The sequence below is a fragment of the Telopea speciosissima genome, chromosome 3 (genome assembly GCF_018873765.1).
Source record: "Telopea speciosissima isolate NSW1024214 ecotype Mountain lineage chromosome 3, Tspe_v1, whole genome shotgun sequence".
Lineage (NCBI taxonomy): Eukaryota > Viridiplantae > Streptophyta > Magnoliopsida > Proteales > Proteaceae > Telopea > Telopea speciosissima.
In genome coordinates this window covers 31,161,855-31,180,151 of record NC_057918.1, presented here as the reverse complement: position 1 = coordinate 31,180,151, position 18,297 = coordinate 31,161,855, and the positions used below count along the sequence as shown (strand labels likewise).

Genomic DNA, 18,297 nt, shown 5'->3' with positions numbered 1-18,297 from the left:
GCCCCCGCATGTTTGCAAGGGCCACGTTCTCCTATAGAGAATGTTTTCCTTTTATTTTATTACCAGGATGGATGGTGAAGGCTTTTTTTGCCAAAGAAATTATTGGCCAACTGTTCTTTGTGTCACTGCATCCACACACATAGGGGTGGACGAAATGACCACCCTACCCCTGAATGGTAGGCCCATGTATCTGGACGCAGGCTGCACTGTGGCACAGAGAACATCAGTCTTAAAACTTATTTAACATTGCTGAACAGTGCTTTCTTGAGGGTGGGGTGAGAGAAATAAACGTATTGATATCTCTTTTTTTCCCTGCATGGCAAATTGATCCAACACAACGCTTCAATTGGTAGATTATTAGAATCAGAGCGAAATAGAGTAATTAATCATTTGGCTTTCAATTGAGAAGCAATTTGATTTCTTTGGACTAAAACATGAACTGTAGAAAGTTTGACACCTACAGGAATTGAGATATCAGTGTCGGAGACGATATCAGTCCCCGCCGATAATGATTCAGACTGGCCCGTATCAACTTGGATCGGTCTGTTTTACCCCTAGTTTTATTTTTTATTTTATTTTATTTTTTTTATAACAATTTTACCTTTGATCCGATACTGATTCTCGATCCAAGATTGGGATCAGAATCAGCCTTGGCCAATACCAAACCGATCCGGCAGATCCCACCAACCCGATACCAATACCTCATTTCGTGCCTACAATATGATGAAACACCTAACAATATAACGTCTTTCTACAAAACCAAAGAAAACCATGGAAGATACCTTTACAAACAGCATATCAAAAGCAAATGCAAAGAAAAAGGAAGGCAAAAATGCTTCACATATTCATAGAGGAAATCATGCTTAACTTGAATTAATAAGGGCAATTACATCCTCTCTCTCTCTCTCTCTCTTCTATTTAAAGACACGCAAATCATGAAATCTTACATGCTTTTTGACATCTCTCAAAGATGGATACTCTCCTTTTTTTTGGGATCTCCACCCTGAATCTCCCCCCCCCCCCCCAACCCAAAAAAAAAACAAACAAGCCCCTCAAGTCTCAGTAACCACCATGTCGATACTTGTATCCTCTACAATTAAAGGACACAATTGTGACCCAAAAATTGGTACAAAAGAACAGGTTGAAGACCTTAAGGAGGTGGAATTGATTAGTCTTTAACATCTGTAACACCTTCTGTGGAGATTTGAAATCGTGCTTCAGCTTCAGCTAAACATGGAGAGCTTATTACTTTGCAGATGCGCTCCTCTGCCCGCCCTTTGCGAAGGGCAAGCCTGTATATTGAAATGGAACAACAAAAGAAGATCAGTAAGTGTGGAAGGAGGGAAAGAAAAGTCATTCAAATCTCATGGTAGAAAGACCTTGTTGTGGAAGCATGAGCCATGATGTTTCCACCTATAGGCTTGATCTGGGGCCCAGCAAAAATGGCAGAACCATCCACTTGTGCAACAACTTGGTTGGTAATGACTACTGCCACACCAAACTATAATTCACGAGTACAATTAGAACATCATAAAGAAACAGAATTGCAAGACCCATCGAAACACATTTTTCTTTTTACTTGTTCATATGTGGGTAGCAGGGCACACCAATGAGATCCACTTAGGAAATATTCATAATTCAAAACAAATCTATCTGGAGATCCTAACCACCCAAGCTTCTATGCATCACGTAAATAATTCTAAATTTTGATTGCAGGATTTTGTTTAAGAAACAAAGAAATAGGGCCTACCTCATCTGCCAACTTCTGAAGGCTCCTAAGGAATTTTGCAAGATGCATTTGCCTGGCTGACAGTTCTCCCCTTCCAGAGAAATCTGTTCTATAGAGAGCTGTAGCGCTGTCCACTATCATAAGAGCAAACCTGAACAAGTAAAACCTACTTCAATTCATTACCTGTCGGAATCAGACATGGTCTTACACACTTTATCAATGGTATGGATAAATCCTTTGCTTCACCCAAATGTGTAAGAGGTCCTACTTGCACTTAATGCTGAGTACTCAGACGTTGAGGAAGCAACTCAAAAGAATTATGGTGTATAGATACAATATGGATTAAATAAAAATAAAAATAAAAAGAGATACATTGTACCACTCCATCAAAGCATTGAACTAAGGCATAGCATAAATCTTTAAAGAAAAAGCACTATATGATGGATTATAAAGGGATTGAATGAAAGAGAAGACATTCCCAGATAAACATACTAAAAATCTCACCAAGGTAAAATTCTGAGCTGAATCTTGAACAAGACACAATTGAACCTCAATTTTGGATCTATACAATTAAATTGCATGCAGTCTTGATCTTGGACTGATGCCAACTACACTAATCAAACATGAGAACACTAAAGAAAAATGTTACCTGGTCTCGACCATCATTGAAGCTGCTTCCAGCAAAAGCCTTGACTGATGATCAGTGTTATAGGCTCTAGCATAAGCCACATTCTCCAAAACGTCAGCACCATTCAGTCCAAACCTGCATAGAACAGAGCTATTAAGGACTAGTCTCACAACATCCTACATGCGTTTATAACAGCGGTATAACACCTGTCAGCAATTTGTAGAAGCCTTTGAGGTCTGAATGTGCCTTCTGCATCAATGTACATTGCTTTGCCTTCACCACCCCCTTGATCCAGTGGAAGCTGAAACATCAACATGTACAGTAAATACCATTCCAGTACATTGATGTGATGAGAATGTAACAAGCACTTAAGAAAGTCAGTAACTCCAACAAATGAAGTGGCTTCAAGGAACAAGTTCTAATTTGAAAGGGCTGGATGATGTCTTTCAGAAAGGAATGCCACCAACTTGACAGAGATTTGCTAAACACTGTCGAAATGCACTAGGCCTCCGAGAAATTTCTTTATTTTTCTCAAACAAATGACCAGTTAAATCAAAGTAATAGTCAACTCCAGTTTCTCCATGCAGACTGAACACTTAACTAAGCCTTAATCCAACTAAATTGGATTGGCTACATATTTCTTCATGCAAACCACCACTAAAAAGGAGACCACAAAAGAGAGCGAGATGGAGAGAGAAAAGACAGTCTCACTTGACAAGTGACACACAATGTGTGGCATAACTGAGTCTTGCCAGAGCGAAATTCACCATAAATTTCAGTTATAGATCCAGTCTCAATTCCTCCTGCCAAGAGTTAACGGTCCAGCATTCAGATATACAGGATGTTTCAGATAAATAGTATTTTTATATGTAGTCTTCAATGTTTCCAAAAAAAAACAAAAAAAACCTTCTAAAATCTTGTCAAGTTCTCTCGACCCTGATGTTATCTGAATGATTTCAAGCCTCTGCGCGTGGAGTTGGCTAGCACTAGTAAAGCCCAAAGGAATCAGCTTGGATGCTGCCAATAAAAGAGATAAATTGGCATGATTATTTTTTTGCATTGATAATTATACCCCCATTGATAGAACAAGGAAATAAAAAATAAACAACAAAGTAGAAATAGATGCCTGCTTCAATGATCTTGTCAACTTTAGCCTCACTAATTCCTTTGATTTGGAGCAGATGCTTCCTTGGAGAGTATGCAACAGATTCTACTGTGCAGAGACCCGCATCTTTAAGCTTCTTTATGTCAAGGGAAGCTATGCCAGATGCCTTGATTACAGAGAAGGAAGGAGAAATCATTACTACACTTTAGATAGTATTAAGACAGTTGAGATAGTGTTCACAAATCAGATAAATAATATTAGACAGAGAACTACAGAGTTTTTATGTATAATTTTTTCATACAGAAGTAAGGGAGGAATAAAAAACCTTAGGCATAGAAGCGCCATATATTGTATCTTAAGAGGCAAGATAAACCCAAAAGTAACCAAATGTTTTGTTTTCAGAAACAATGCTTAAACAAAAGGCAGGCATTACAATCCAATGAATCACATAGTAACATAAAATCAATCTTACATCTGACAAAATGTTAAAAAGTACAGCAGTTTGGATTTCCATAGTATAATGAGGAATTAAAAAAAAAGAATTACATACAGAATAGATAATACCAGAATATAGCCTAATTTTGGCCAAAGCTTAAAGAGATACAGATTTCCAAGCTTTGTTAAACAAAGACGTGGCACTAGAATTCAGGGGAATAAGTAATAGGAGCTAGAACTATGTACATTTCCATTACTAATAGAGTAATAGTTTCCTCAGCAGCTCCATGTTTCCACAACATGAAGAGATCGATTCAAAGCAAAACCTGGGCGGCCGGGAAAAAGAACCAAGTCTATCAGGAAATATAGGAAGTGGCACTTGGAATATGACATCGAGAGAACATGGAACTTGTCAATGAAACATAGAAAGGCTCCTCGCAAGAAAGAAATGGAGCTACAAACCAGTAGCGTACGAAGATTAAGAAACACGGCAAACAGGAAACAAGTTGTCCATTTGTCAATAAAGTAAAACCCGTAAAGGAAAAATTATATCCTGCAAGAAGCAAGGAAGATTCACAGTTCCAGACCAACCGATTTCACAAGAAGAAATGAACGGGAACAAGACCCTCTATTTTCTTTGTAGAGGATGAAAACCCAGTTCAAGAAAGTCCACTTGAAGAAAAAGAAATTTTCTTCGCAAGCCACCGACCATTATAACCCGGAAAGACTCGAAATTCCGTGAATGAAAGGAACAAAAATAAAGTAAACTCTCTATTTCATCAATCTTGGAACGAAAACAACTCAATCATGAAATGTGCAGAGAACCCTTTTGTCCAAAACTATGTGTGAAAATAAACACCCAATAAAAAGAGAAATTGACAATGATGTGAGGATAAAAGCTGAAGAACAAAAAACTAGGGCTCGGATGAAATGAGATGAATCGATGGAATACCTGAAGCTGCTCTACTGGGAAAGGACCGTGCTGTATCTCTTCCACTTCTTCGGCTTCTTCGGCAATCTTTTGATGTCTCTGTTGCTGCTCCATGGCTCCTGTAATCGAGAAATCGATCGGTAGTCGGTAGAGCTGTAGATGGGGTTCTTCTCTCTCTTTTCAAATGCGTCGTAAAGGCGCCAAAAGGAGTATAATCAATACATAGCTAGTGCTACACAGCTCTATTCCGATAAAGAAACTTCCCTTGTAAGCTGTCCCCGGCAATTTATTAAGTTTCAAAGGGCAAAAAGGTCATGTGGAGAGAAGAATAGATGACATCCACGTACCCTGACGAGGGTTTGGATCAAATCCCACATGGAGTCTAGTGGGAACAGATCCTAACGCTCCATGGGGATGGATGGGCCTTACACACCAGAGGTGGGTCCCACACCCCATGGGTCCCACACCCCATGGAGGGTGCAGATTTGGCCTCGTACTATGTGGGGACTAGATCTGGATTCCTCTCGACGAGGGTAGGAAATAACACATTTAGAAATGAGAGGATTAGAGTTGACTTGAGAGTTGCCCTGATCAATGATAAGCTTCGAGAGAATCGTTTGAAGTGGTATGGTGATGTTCAACGGAGGCCTAAGGATGTCCTAGTAAGGAGGAGTGATATGATCCCAATTGAAAGACTTAAAAGAGATGGAGGTAGGCCTAAAATGATCATAGGTCTTGTACCAAATATGACAAAGAGCCAATTGTACCTCTTTCCTCTTACTTTCATCTCTCTTTCTTTTTGTTTTAGTTTCCATTTTTCATTCGTTATTTCCCTTTTGTCATGTCCTCATTATCCTCCACTTTTTTTTTTCTTTTTTTTTTTTTAAATGGCCTTCTTTTTTTCTTATTTGTTTTGGATCCACGTAGCCGACCCCATTAAGTTGGGATAAAATTGTGTTTATTGTATACATGTCTAAGGTTGGCCTCAAAATATGCCTAAAGTAGCTGAATATCCTGAACAATAGTTGATGTCTAAGGAGGCTGCGCAGAGCAGTCAAAGAGGCATCCAATCAGGACCTGATAATAAAAATGGGTGATGAAACTATGCATACTAGCATGGAGGGCAATATGAAGAGCCATCCTGAGGGCCAAGGCTTCTCCAACAATAGTAGAGCTTGGGAACATATGGTATGTGGCTGTGAGAATTAGCTTCTGGTTAGCATTTAAAACAAGACAGTCATACCCAAAGCTTGTGGTCACATAGATAGATTGACAGAGCTGTACTACTGTAAATGAGAGTAGACTTCAAGTGGGCAGCCAAGGGAGGAGGAGCAATAGAAGAGATAGAGTAAGAATGGCTAGATAAACCAAAAATCTGATCAAGAGCTCAAAAACATAATGAGCAACCAGTGTAATCCACAATATAAACGGAGGAAGGGCAACCCGAAAGCCTCAACATTTCTTTGTTTCCAAATCTCCCAAACAATAGTAGCATATGTTACAAAAAAACTTGCTTTGCTCAAGCTTAGTGAGGCCAACAAACCAGCTTCATTTAAGAATCCACTTATGGGTGAGCAAACTGCATGGGAGGATAATCTTAGGGAAGCATAAAAAGCAAACCAAGCCTGTTGACCACAAGGGCAATAAAAAATTGCATGCTCAACCAATTTAGGGGCAAGCCCACAACTAGACCACAAACCTGTCAAGGAGATACATCTGCTCTTGAGGTATACCATAATACTAATGGCAATCAAATAGACCTTCCAAAGGAAAACTTTCACCTTTGGTTGGACTTTGGTATTTTACAAAATCTTTCACACATACTTGGGAATAGAGATGGATGGCTCTCTGATAGTACACTTGGGTTGAAAGGGAGCAACTAAACCACCAAGTCTATAAATAGACTTCACAAAGAAGACACCCTTGGATTGGGGGCCCCAACAAAGTTGGTCTTGACAACCCTTAAAGCTTAGGGGATCTTCAAGATGGCTACCACTTACAATGAAAGGAAGAGGCTTATGAACTTTGGGACATTACCTCGAGCATAATGGTTGTTAAGGTCAGAAACCATTGGATTTATAGAAACAGAAATTATAGGAGAGTGAACTAAATAACCATCAGGAAGGGGAATCCAAATATCATCCCAAATATGCACAGAATGGCCATTCCCAACAAGTCACAAATTTTGAGATGACTAAAATGACCTCTCGAAATCCGAATGAATAGAGTATATATCCTCACTTCGTGACACGTTTATCCAAACTTTCCCTACCACAACCCCAAGAAAAGAAAGAAAAAATACGAGATTGGGCTGAAGTATTTTAACCTCAGATCAAGGTTAAGGTTGGGTTGAGCAGTTGAGGCTTTTTTTTTTTTCACCGGTGGGTGAGGGTTCCTAGACTAGATCGACGAGGAACAGGAGGTCTTGAACTCAAAACCTCTTTGGGGCTAGCTAGGATTTACCGTACTAACCTTGAGTCAATTGTGCTAGCTAGCATCTGTTTTTAGTCATTGAGGCTTTTGTTACCCCAAAATCTGCCTAAGCTCAACCCCAAAGAAAATCCGAGCCTTCCATCAAGGAGTGCAAAATATAGTAGGACGCTATTCCCCTAGTTGGTAGTGTTCGGGTCTCATTAATAAATCCAATTACTAGTATAATGAAATATACTTGGCCAATTATGTTATTTGGCCAAGTAGTCAACAATAGGAATATAATTTCCTATAATTACTTTGCACCGAATACCTCCATCCCCATGCTCAGTTACGCCGGATTTTTAATTGTATATGGTATTTATACAAATCCCATGCACATTTATCTGGCAACTTCTATGGACAACAACTTTTCTCATGATTTTCCTAGTTGGTGTCCTCCTCTGTGCGCCGAATGTTTTTAAAATTAATTGTAACACCAACCATATTCCTGATTCTGTGAAGGGTGGTTTAGGATACATTTGTTGCGGCCATCTAGGTTAGCCAATGTTTGCAATAGCTCAACCATCTTCTTTTGCCAATTCAACTAAGGGTGAAACTGTGTCCTGTTAGATAAAATCGATCCGAATAGGGATAAAAATCCAAAAGCCAGGATCTCCATAGGGCGTTCAAGAATACAAACAAATAAATAATAGAAAATAAGGATAGAACCATCAACTTTGTTTCACATCCATAGTCATGATGATTGCAGCGAAAAATAAAGAACAAAGATCCAGGTGTTTCCCCTCTATTCCCAAAGTAACTGGCCTGATGAGAATACCGAATACAAGGGATGATGAATACTGAATATCTCCCTCTCTGACTAGAATGCACTCCTCAATAGCAATTGAGAATAATAAGTTGTGATGGTAGAGGGGGGACCTAGCTCTATTTATATACTAATCCTTATAGGGTCTGACTCATCACAGTCCCAATAGGAATCTATCTGCCCACACTAAAGCCAGTCCACATAGGATTCCTAATATAACTCAATGACCCCCTTAATTAGACCAATACCATAATTAGCCTGAGTTTTACTTTATTTAATATTAGTCCATATTAGGGAATATGGAATTACATTCCAAATATAATTATAACATTCTCCCACTTGCACTTATATTAAATCACACATTTTTAAAGAGATTTAAAAACAGTTTTGACCAAAACAAATCACAGGCTAACAATTCTTTAAGAAAACTTTATGTGCACATTTTAAAAATAAATTGGTCTAGAGATTGTATTAGAAAGTCAATCCTGTCCCATAAAGTTTTCGACATCAAATCATAGTGGTAACTGTATCTATGATCAAGCGACACAGAGCCTTCCATGGTCACGAGAACCCTCAACTCTACTAACATGGATGTAATGTGGTAGTGTGGCAACGAGAAAATACTCACGTAATGATTCCTTATGTATTATCCATTTGTCGGTCCAAAATTTCTCTTCTTTAAGTGGCACAGACTCACTAGAGAAATAATCTTTATGATTCCAATGAATCTGTATGTCTCATCTTAAATAACTCAAGTTTTAATTTATGTGTTACAAGACATACCTTTAGGCTAATAACTTAATGCCCCAGCCTTGCTTAAGGTTAACACATTCCTTAAGTCTTTAAAATCGGATATATATACATCATGTCAATAAATGAAACATCCATGTGTCCAAAAGAAATTTTCATACAATGACAACTGATATATATATAGCCAAAGTTTACCACACAGTAAAAATTACAGATGAAAAGAAACTTCATTTTACAATGGAGCAAAAAACAACTCTCACTAACCAACCGCATCCCATGATGCACCTAAGCCCATGCTTATGACATGTCTTTCAAAACACAAGGGCGAAGACCTTAAGTTAGAGGATCTATAACCATATCATCTGTACCAATATGTTCCACTGCAATGTCACATTTCTTTACTATCTCCTTTATGGTAAAAAACTTGACCTCCATGTGCTTAGACCCTCTAAGTCATTTATTGTTGTTTATAAACAACACAGCAAAGCTGTTATCACTATATATCTGGATGGGTCTATTCACAGAATCTAAATTGGTCAACTGCTTTATGAGATTTCAGAGTCAAATAACCTGAGTAGCAACCCCACGGCATGCTACAAACTTTACCTGTATAGTGTAAATGATCACTAATGTCTGTTTTGTACTGTTCCATGATACTGCCCTTCCTGCCATCAGGAAAACATAACCAAATGTGGACCTCATATCATCCTCACAACCAACAAGGTCGGAATCTGTATGACCCACTAGCTTAAGTTCAGGAATGTGTCTTTATGTTGCATATAATCTTTTGTCCCCTTCAAGTACTTCAACATTTTCTTGGCAGCAACCCAGTGGCTAAGACCAGGATCTTACTGATATCTGCCAAGAAGACCCATCACAAAGGCAATATCCGGTCTGTTATAAACCTGAGCATTCATGATACTACCTAGTGCGCTAGCATAAGGCACCTCATTATTTCATCCTTCTCAGCTTCATTTTTTGGGCATTGTGTCGAGCTCAGTTTGTCACCCCGAAGAACAGGAACATTCCCAGGTTTGCAATCCAGCATACTGAACCTCTCCTGAATACGATCAATATAAGTTTTCTGAGAAAAATTTAGTAAATGGCGAGAACGATCCCTATGAATTTCAATGCCAAGGACAAAAGAAATCTCACCAAGGTTCTTTATGTCAAATTCTCTAGATAATAGTTGCTTTCAGTTATGCAACATCCCTAAGTCACTGCTAGCAAGCAGGATATCATCCACATAAAATATGAGGATGCAGAATTTGCTCCCACTGACCTTGTGATATATACATTGATCCACTTTGTTTTCCACAAAACCGAATGAAGTCACGACACTGTCGAACTTCAAATACCACTGCTTGAAAACTTGCTTAAGATCGTAAATAGACTTCTTGAGTCTACACAAGATGGTCTGAACCATCCACCGCAAAACCCTCAAGTTTAAATCAACAAGCTCCCACTCAACCTTATGTTTCATCGATTGCACCTCATCTCTCACCACATCTAACCACAAATCTAACTGAGAACTAGAAACAACGCCTGAATAAGTAACTGGATCAACCACACAACCAATGTCGTAGTCATGTTCTCCCAGATAGACCTCATAGATATATGGTATTTCTGAATTTTTCTTCCTGATGGATTTCCATAATGGTGCTACCACTGCCTCACCCTGAATCTGAGGAATCTCAGCTGGAATTACATCAATGATAGGATCCTCAACCGCATCCTGATTAAGAGGAATCTCATCAGGTGCTACATGAATGTCAAGGACCGTATCAATATCAGGCTCTTGAACTCCAGCGGGTGTAACCAATGGTGTAGTTTGCCCCACATCCGTCTGAATAGGTAGAAGAGCAGGTACTAATGTACCAACCATGTCACTATCTTGAACAGTCTAAGAACAATCATTCTTTTCGGTCACATCAAATTCCAGAAACTTCGCTGTCTATGAGTCCACAATCCTAGTGCCTCCGTAGGGATTATAAAATGGGAAATTTACACATACCACCCCTGAGGTTTGACGAAAGGATATTTTCACCCCTCAGTTTTGGAAAATTCTGCGTACCCCCCTAAGGTTTGCAAACGGTAACAAATAGGTCCATTCCGTCAGTTCATGACTAACACTGTTAAAAATTAGAGTTGAACTAACGGAATTGCCCTTCTAAGAAGAATCTAAAAACAAATAAGAGATGAATGGACAAAACTACCCTTACAAAAAAAAAAAAAAAAAACCTGCAACTCATCTTCCCCAATTCAATTGGGGAAGATGAGTTGCAGTTTTGGGTTTTTCTTAAACAATATCCAAACCGGAAGCACATGGAGTGTGAGAACTACATCGACTATCAGATCTACTACCCATTATTACTCCACCAAAATCTATTTTAGAATTCTCTAAACAATATCCAACTTTTGGTTCAAGGTTTTGTGGGTTGGAATTGATAGAGCATTGAGGTATTGATCCATCCTCGGAATTTCGAGTCAATACAAACCTATTAGGCAGAGATTGAACACCCCGTCGAATGCCGCTTTTCCACGTGCGCAAGGAAGAAGACGACCCATCCTTCCTTTCTTAATTCCTTTCTTTCCTTGATTACGGGGGTTTTAAAACGCGGAACGGTCGGTGCCAATTCGATCTGAATTTGTCTTCGAGAACCCTAAAATCGATCCTCAAATAAAATAAAAAAAGAATTTCTAGGTTTGAGGTATGAATCAGTCATATTGAATTGGTCAGAATTGAAACCTTTCACAGCCAATTCATATCCGAATCAACCTATTCACCATTGGATATTGTTTAAGAAAAACCTGGTCTCAGATTTTTTTCTTAGTATTTCGCTGTCGAGAGCTTCGATTTATTTTCTTTGATTCTCATCAATGGCTCAAACCAGCAGTTTCGTGTTCATCGTTCTCCTTTGCATCGTCGCGATGTTCGCTTCCGTTTCGGCCATGGAGATGGCTCCATCTCCTGCGCCTTCTTTAGAGAAGGGAGCTGGGTTTGCTTCAATTAAAATCTCATTCCAATTAGATGGCAGCGCTGGATCAGAAGACCTTCTCGTCTCACGCCAAATATATCTCATTTCTTCTTCTCAACTTCGACCTGTAATTCTTTATTCAAATTAGAGCCACGCTTGACTAAGCTTTAAAAATCAGGACTGGAACATGGGATTTGCCTTCATCGATTCAAATTTGAACGAAATTGGTGCAAAACCTGTTGAGAATCGATTGAATTGGAAAATTATTTCCGCTTGGCTCGGGTTAGGGTTTAGAAAAGGAGCGTGAGAACCAGGAAGAAGAAGAAGATGAGGTGAAGAATCAAGGTTGAAAGGGTTTTGAAACCTAACTCATCTTCCCAAAATCGATTGGGAAGATGAGTTGCGGTGTGTTTTTTTTTTTTTTCCTTGTAAGGGCAATTCCGTCCTCAAGTCTAATTTTTAACGAGTGTTAGTTATAAACCGACGGAATGGACCTATTTGTTACCGTTGCAAACCTCGTGGGTACGAATTTTCCAAAACTGGGGGATGAAAATATCCTTTCGTCAAACTTCAGGGGTGGTATGTGTAAATTTCCCTTATAAAATTTATATCCCTTCGCATGATCTCGATAGCTAACAAAATAGTAACGAGTAATCCTGGGATCCAACTCGTTCAAAGTCGGATAATATAATTTTAATTCTGCAGGGCACCCCCAAACTCTAAGATGGTTTAAACTGGGTTTAATAACTACATGGTTAATGATATAATGAGTAGTTTTCAAAACCTCCCCCATAAAAACATAGGTAAATTTGTCTTACTAACCATACTCCTCACCAGTGCGGTTATGCCTTTTGGCGACACCATTTTCCTCAGGACTTCCTGGCATAGTAAACTGACAAACTATCCCAGAGTCCTCTAGGTATTTGACAAATAGGCACTTAAGTTGTCCAGCATCGCCATGTCTGCCATAATACTCACCCCCACGATCGGATCTAACAATTTTAATAACTTTCCCCAACTGTTTCTCAACTTCAGTCCCAAAAATCTTGAACTTGTCAAGAGATTCAGACTTTTCTTTAATTAAGAACAGATAGCCATATCGGGAATAGTCGTCTGTAAAAGTGATGAAATAAAAATTTCTACACAATGTGGCTGAATAGGGACCACTGATGTCAGTGTGAATGACCTCCAACAGGTTAGAACTTCAAACTACAATTTTCTTCTTTATCTTGGTCATCTTTCCCTTACAACAATCTACACAAGTTTCTAGATCACTTTCGAGAGTAGGTAGGATGTTAGACTTTATCAGCCTTTCCACTCTTGCCTTAGAAATATGACCTAGCATCTTATGCCACAATGTGAAAAACCGTTCTTTAAGTAAGGGTCTTTTGGAAACAACATTTTCAACATTATAGGAGGCGTAGATATCATTGGGGATAAACATAGTCTGTACAATCCATTGGACATAATGTAGGAACCAACTTTACTTGAAATAAATTCATCATACGGTTCTTTATTTCAAAAATGGTAACTACCAATGTCCAACACTGAAACCAAAATTAAATTTCGCTTGAAGGACAATACATAGAAAATGTTCTTTAAAGTCAAATTAAAACTAGAAACTAGTAATAAAATGATATCTCCTACGAACTTTACATCAACATATCCATCGTTCCCTACAACAAGCCTTGATTCATCCTGATTTGACCTCTTCCGATTTATGAATCCCTATATGGTAAAAGCAACATAGTTAGTTACCTCACCATCTAGCCTCCAAGAACTAGATGAGGCTTCTGATAGATTGGATTCACAAACAAAAGTCAAAGAATCAATACCTGATGGCTTGGATTTTGATAACCAAGTCTTGTATTTGTTGCAGTCATTCTTTATGTGACCCTTCTTCTTGCAAAAGAAGCAGCGATCACTCTCTTTCTTGGGTCCCAAATTGTTAAACAATGAACAGTACAATAATCAGCATGATGCAAGTATAGCTTGAAACCTTATAAGCTAATGAGAATTTTACACACATCATTGTGAAAACGCCTTTGGGCTGAATTCCCAATATGCAATTGTAAAAATCCCTATATACCAATGGCCATGGGAATACAACTTAACTTTCAAAATCCACCACCTTTGGGTGTGCAGAATTCTAGGGTCATCCTATTCACATGCATACTGTATATGTACCCCTTCAAGTACCAATACATGATCACCACCTTTGGGTGTATGACCACACATCAGAGTTGAAAGACATCTCACAACTGTATGAGATCGGTGTTTCACAAATCCAATAAGGAAGATCGCTTTGGCGGCTGCTTCCTGTCAAACCCATGGAACCCTCTCTTGGGATTTTCTAAAATTACTTACATCCTTAAACAATTTTGTGTTATTTTATAACTTATGACAAGGGGCTTAATGTCTCAAAATTAACACAAATATGCCAACAGTATTGTTCATCAAAGTAGGTATTTCAGCAAGTCAGAAAATTAGTTCGGTTCCCAATGGAACGAACCGACAAATTCAAAAAAAAGCATGCATCAAAAGAATACCAAAAATATTTAAAATATGCATATCTGATCAAAACAAAGAGCACCATTGTGTAGAGCACAGAAAAACAGAACCAACGCAAACAACGGGACCCCAAACGGAGTCTCGTAGACCCCAGAAAAGCCTGTCAAAGTTTTAGGCAAAAAACGGTTGAGAAACCAAACCAAATCGGTCTAGCCCCGGTCCAAGACCGGTTCAACCGGGTCCGGGTCAACCAGTCGGGTCATCAATTCGCTTTTCGGGTCGAAAAACAGGTCAGCGCACGTTAGCATCCCATTATGGCTGTCAGGGGCGCACGATAGCAAAACCCCAAAAAATCTCTTTTTTTATTTTTATTTTTATAAAACTCAGTCGGAGAGTGAGATCCACTCGCCGCCGACGCTTGAGAGCACGTCCGACGGTCGACGGTGGTGATCCACCCATCAAAATGCTCAGAATCGCGAGCTCTACCACCCTATGTCATCTGTTTCGATTTTCGCCGGAGAAAAAATTCGACAGAAAGCCGATGTCCGTACGGGTTTTTCCAAAATTTGAAAAAACCCTAAAAACCTTGATTTGAATCGAAAAAATTTCGATTCTCTTAGCAATATTTATTATTTTGAACCCATATAGGTTCAAGAACGGATCTATGGAGGCTTTGATACCACATGTTAGATAAAATCGATCAGAATAGGGACAAAATTCCAAAAACCAGGATCTCCATAGGACGTTCAAGAACACAAACAAATAAATAATAGAAAACAGGGATAGAACCACTAACCTTGTTTCGCATCCATAGTGATGATGATTGCAGCGAAAAATAAAGAATAAAGATCCAGGTGCTTGCCCTCTATTCCCAAAGTAACTGGCCTGATGAGAATACCGTATGCAAGGGATGATGAATACTGAATATCTCCCTCTTTGACTAGAATGCACTCCTCAACAACAATTGAAAATAATAAGTTGTGATGGTAGAGGGGGGACCTAACTCTCTTTATATAGTAATCCCTATAGGGTTTGACTCATCACAGTCCCAATAGGAATCTATCTGCCCACACTAAAGCCAGTCCACATAGGATTCTTAATATAACTCAACGACCCCCTTAATTAGACCAATATCATAATTAGCCTAAGTTTTATTTTATTTAATATTAGTCCATATTAGGGAATATGAAATTACATTCCAAATATAATTCTAACATGTCCATCCAATCAATTTCGCTTGAGGCAATTTTTAAGACTCAAAGCAAGTTATGGTGGAATCAGATAACAAGGACGTTATAATCTACTTGCAAAATTGAACTAGCGTTTCACCAATACATGTCAAACCAATATTGGATGATATTTGTCATTTAAAGTCCTATTTGGTATTGTGTAATTTCATGTATGTTCTCAGGAAATAAATTGTTTAGCTGACTCCTAGCAAAAAAGGCCTTGTCCTTGACGTGTATGGCAGTTTAGCCTATTTTTTATCCATGGATAGATTTAGGAATGTTGTCTTCCATCCATGAGTAATTCGAATCCTTCAAAATGAAATCTCTTTTACCAAAAAGAAAAAGAAAAAACTCTAGTATTGTTCCCCTCCGCGTACCGCCACCTCAGAGTAGGAGATACTAAATGACATTGATTCAAATCTAAACAATTAAGGTGCATAGATCTCTCCTACTTCAATACAAGAATTTATTATATGATGTCATTCTATCGTCTCATGTGTAGCTTTCTCTTCAAAGCCAAAGGATATGGGCCCAGGATGCTTTACTCTCAACCAAGGATAGAGACTAGTCTTAGTTGCCTTAAATCACCATCATTTTCTATTCCACTTGGATTGTCAAGTTCTAATTCATGGTTTGAAGGAGGAAGCTCATGCAATCACTAGCTGAAAATCTCTACCACTCTCAAGGATATCAAGTTCTTATAGGAAAGCTTAGATTTTTGTACGTTCTTGTATGCCTACAGTAATGCGAAATGGGAATTGAGTTACCTTCACCATCAAGGGTTGTGGGAGTCCTTGTTTCCTTTCCCAATGATCTCCTATCCTTTGTAAGTCAGTTTTTTCCATATAAATTTCCCCTTGAAGGGTTTGCAAAACAAATCTAAACAAGTAATATGTGACCTTTGGAGAGGAGTTGTCTCTTTTATTTTCACAATAGAGTAGAAAAAGAAAAACTATATTAAACTGGTTGCTATCATAGACTTCATCCAATGATAAGGGGATGAAATTTGATATTGTGGTTAATATATCTCAATCACAATTAATGAAACATTGATAAAAAAAAATACAGTGAGGTCCACTTAATTTACAGTATTTGTTTTTGCAATTACAAATATTACTATTAACCAACAATTAAGAAAGAAACTTACCAAAAAAAACAATTAACAAAGAAAATTATTTCAAGGTCTTTGTTCCTACACCCTGTCTCTCTCTCTCTCTCTCTCTCTTTCCTCAATTTACCCTACTCGTTCAGATTGGATTGTTTGAAGAATCTTTGGGAAATCAAGGACGTCAAGAGAGAGAGAGAGGTTACCGTTACGACGATCGCCCTAATCTTGCCAAGTGCCATCGTGGTAGTACATCATCACAACATTTTACTTGGACTTGTCAACGACGGAGTTCTCCTCGTACAGTCCTTCCTGAACGTGGATCACGAATCTCGTTGCGCTCTTCTGTCGAGCGGACCCCACCACCTCCCTGGTGGGATTGGCGGTCACCTGCTGAAGCAGCTTGCGGTCCACGGGCACGACCCACTCAGAGAATCCGAATCCGAGAAGCTTTCGGCGTCGACGGTGGAGGGAGGAGATCTTGGAGACGATGGCGAGGCTATTGCTGGTGAGCTCCGTAGAGTTCTGCATCGCGTTCTTAATCTCCGGCAGCGCCGAAGACTTAGTCTCCTCCAGGCCGTCCAAGCAGGTTTGCAGGTCCGTTAAGGCGGCGCTCAGCCACGTCGTGATGTCGTCGATTAACGACGGCGACAGCAACTTATTATTCCCATCTTCACCCGGTTTCATGGAGGAGATGGAAGTATTGAGCTGATCGATGGCTCCTTGGAAAAGACTCTGGCAGTCGAGTAGCGGAGTCTTTTCTCGGACCTCGCTGGCCTTGGCGATCAGATTTTCCGGCAGGCTCAATAGCTTAGAGAGCTCGTTCATGGCGGCTTCCATGGAAAGCTTGAACAGAACCTCCGGATCTACTGCCTTGTTGCTGTCAGTGACTCCCTTCTCAAGTGAATAGAGGATTGAGAAGCAGGAATTGGGGAATTGGGTAACGCTGCACACGGATTTGATGGAATCGGAGAGGGTTTTGGGGGTTGATGATGAAGAAGACGGAGAGTTCGAGTTCGAGGTCGAGGTTGCTTCATCGTCATCGTCATCGTTGTAGTTATTCTGTGCGATAACACCAACGATCGCTGCGAAGATGACTGTGAGCAGTAAAGCGGCGGAGACGGCAACGATGAGCAGACGCTTGCGACGGAACGCCGGGTCGTCGTTCTCACCCACCTTGCCGTAGCCCTTTAAGGATTTGATGAAATCCATCCTTCCTCACAATCTCTCACCGTTCTGGTTTTCTAATTTCACTTCCTTCAGAGGGAATTCTTTAATTACTGGCTCAAGAGTCAAAACGCTTTATTCATAGACAACCCCATTTACATATATAGGGGAAAAAGGTGGGTATGCCGTCGGTGTGCCTACCTTGTCTGTCTCTCTTCTAAAATACCTACCATACCCCCTCCCATTGGATAAGGCTGTCTATTTACGTCAAGTGGGTGTCGTGCCCAATCCTAAGTATAAGAAAAGCTCTATGCGGAGAAGTGTGTGTCCTACGCCCAACGTCTCACAGATAAGGATAAAATGATCACCCCACCCCCATGAAAAACAGTAATGACGGTAATATTGATACCTCCGTGCATACTACCATTGGTTCCCTCAAATATGTAACCATGTTGGGGCCATGCTTCCCCCACAAATTACTCTTGCCAATA

At 39.5% G+C, this 18,297-nt stretch overlaps 2 protein-coding genes across 2 annotated transcripts; both read right to left on the bottom strand.

The window, feature by feature from the left end:
- Positions 1-1,046: 1,046 nt before the first annotated feature.
- On the bottom strand, positions 1,047-5,005 carry LOC122656984 (DNA repair protein RAD51 homolog). Its single transcript, XM_043851707.1, has 9 exons — positions 4,850-5,005; positions 3,484-3,628; positions 3,264-3,374; positions 3,069-3,160; positions 2,564-2,658; positions 2,379-2,492; positions 1,751-1,880; positions 1,380-1,501; positions 1,047-1,292 (listed from the first exon to the last, which is right to left on the bottom strand). The coding sequence occupies exons 1-9, from the start codon at positions 4,940-4,942 to the stop codon at positions 1,169-1,171; spliced, it is 1,026 nt and encodes a 341-aa protein (XP_043707642.1). The 5' UTR covers positions 4,943-5,005; the 3' UTR covers positions 1,047-1,168.
- An 11,901-nt stretch (positions 5,006-16,906) lies between these two features.
- On the bottom strand, positions 16,907-17,853 carry LOC122655074 (putative pectinesterase/pectinesterase inhibitor 26). Its single transcript, XM_043849315.1, has one exon. The coding sequence runs from the start codon at positions 17,849-17,851 to the stop codon at positions 16,907-16,909; it is 945 nt and encodes a 314-aa protein (XP_043705250.1). The 5' UTR covers positions 17,852-17,853.
- Between the last annotated feature and the right edge of the window lie 444 nt (positions 17,854-18,297).

What these genes read in the sequence shown, in the direction of transcription:
- LOC122656984 (XM_043851707.1), bottom strand. Translation starts at nt 4,942, where the DNA reads ATGGAGCAGCAACAGAGACATCAAAAGATTGCCGAAGAAGCCGAAGAA. An exon ending in TGACAAGATCATTGAAGCAG is followed by an intron (nt 3,375 to 3,483) that starts GCATCTATTTCT and finishes TTTTATTGGCAG; the next exon opens with CATCCAAGCTGATTCCTTTG. An exon ending in CTTCTACAAATTGCTGACAG is followed by an intron (nt 2,493 to 2,563) that starts GTGTTATACCGC and finishes TGTTCTATGCAG; the next exon opens with GTTTGGACTGAATGGTGCTG.
- LOC122655074 (XM_043849315.1), bottom strand. Translation starts at nt 17,851, where the DNA reads ATGGATTTCATCAAATCCTTAAAGGGCTACGGCAAGGTGGGTGAGAAC.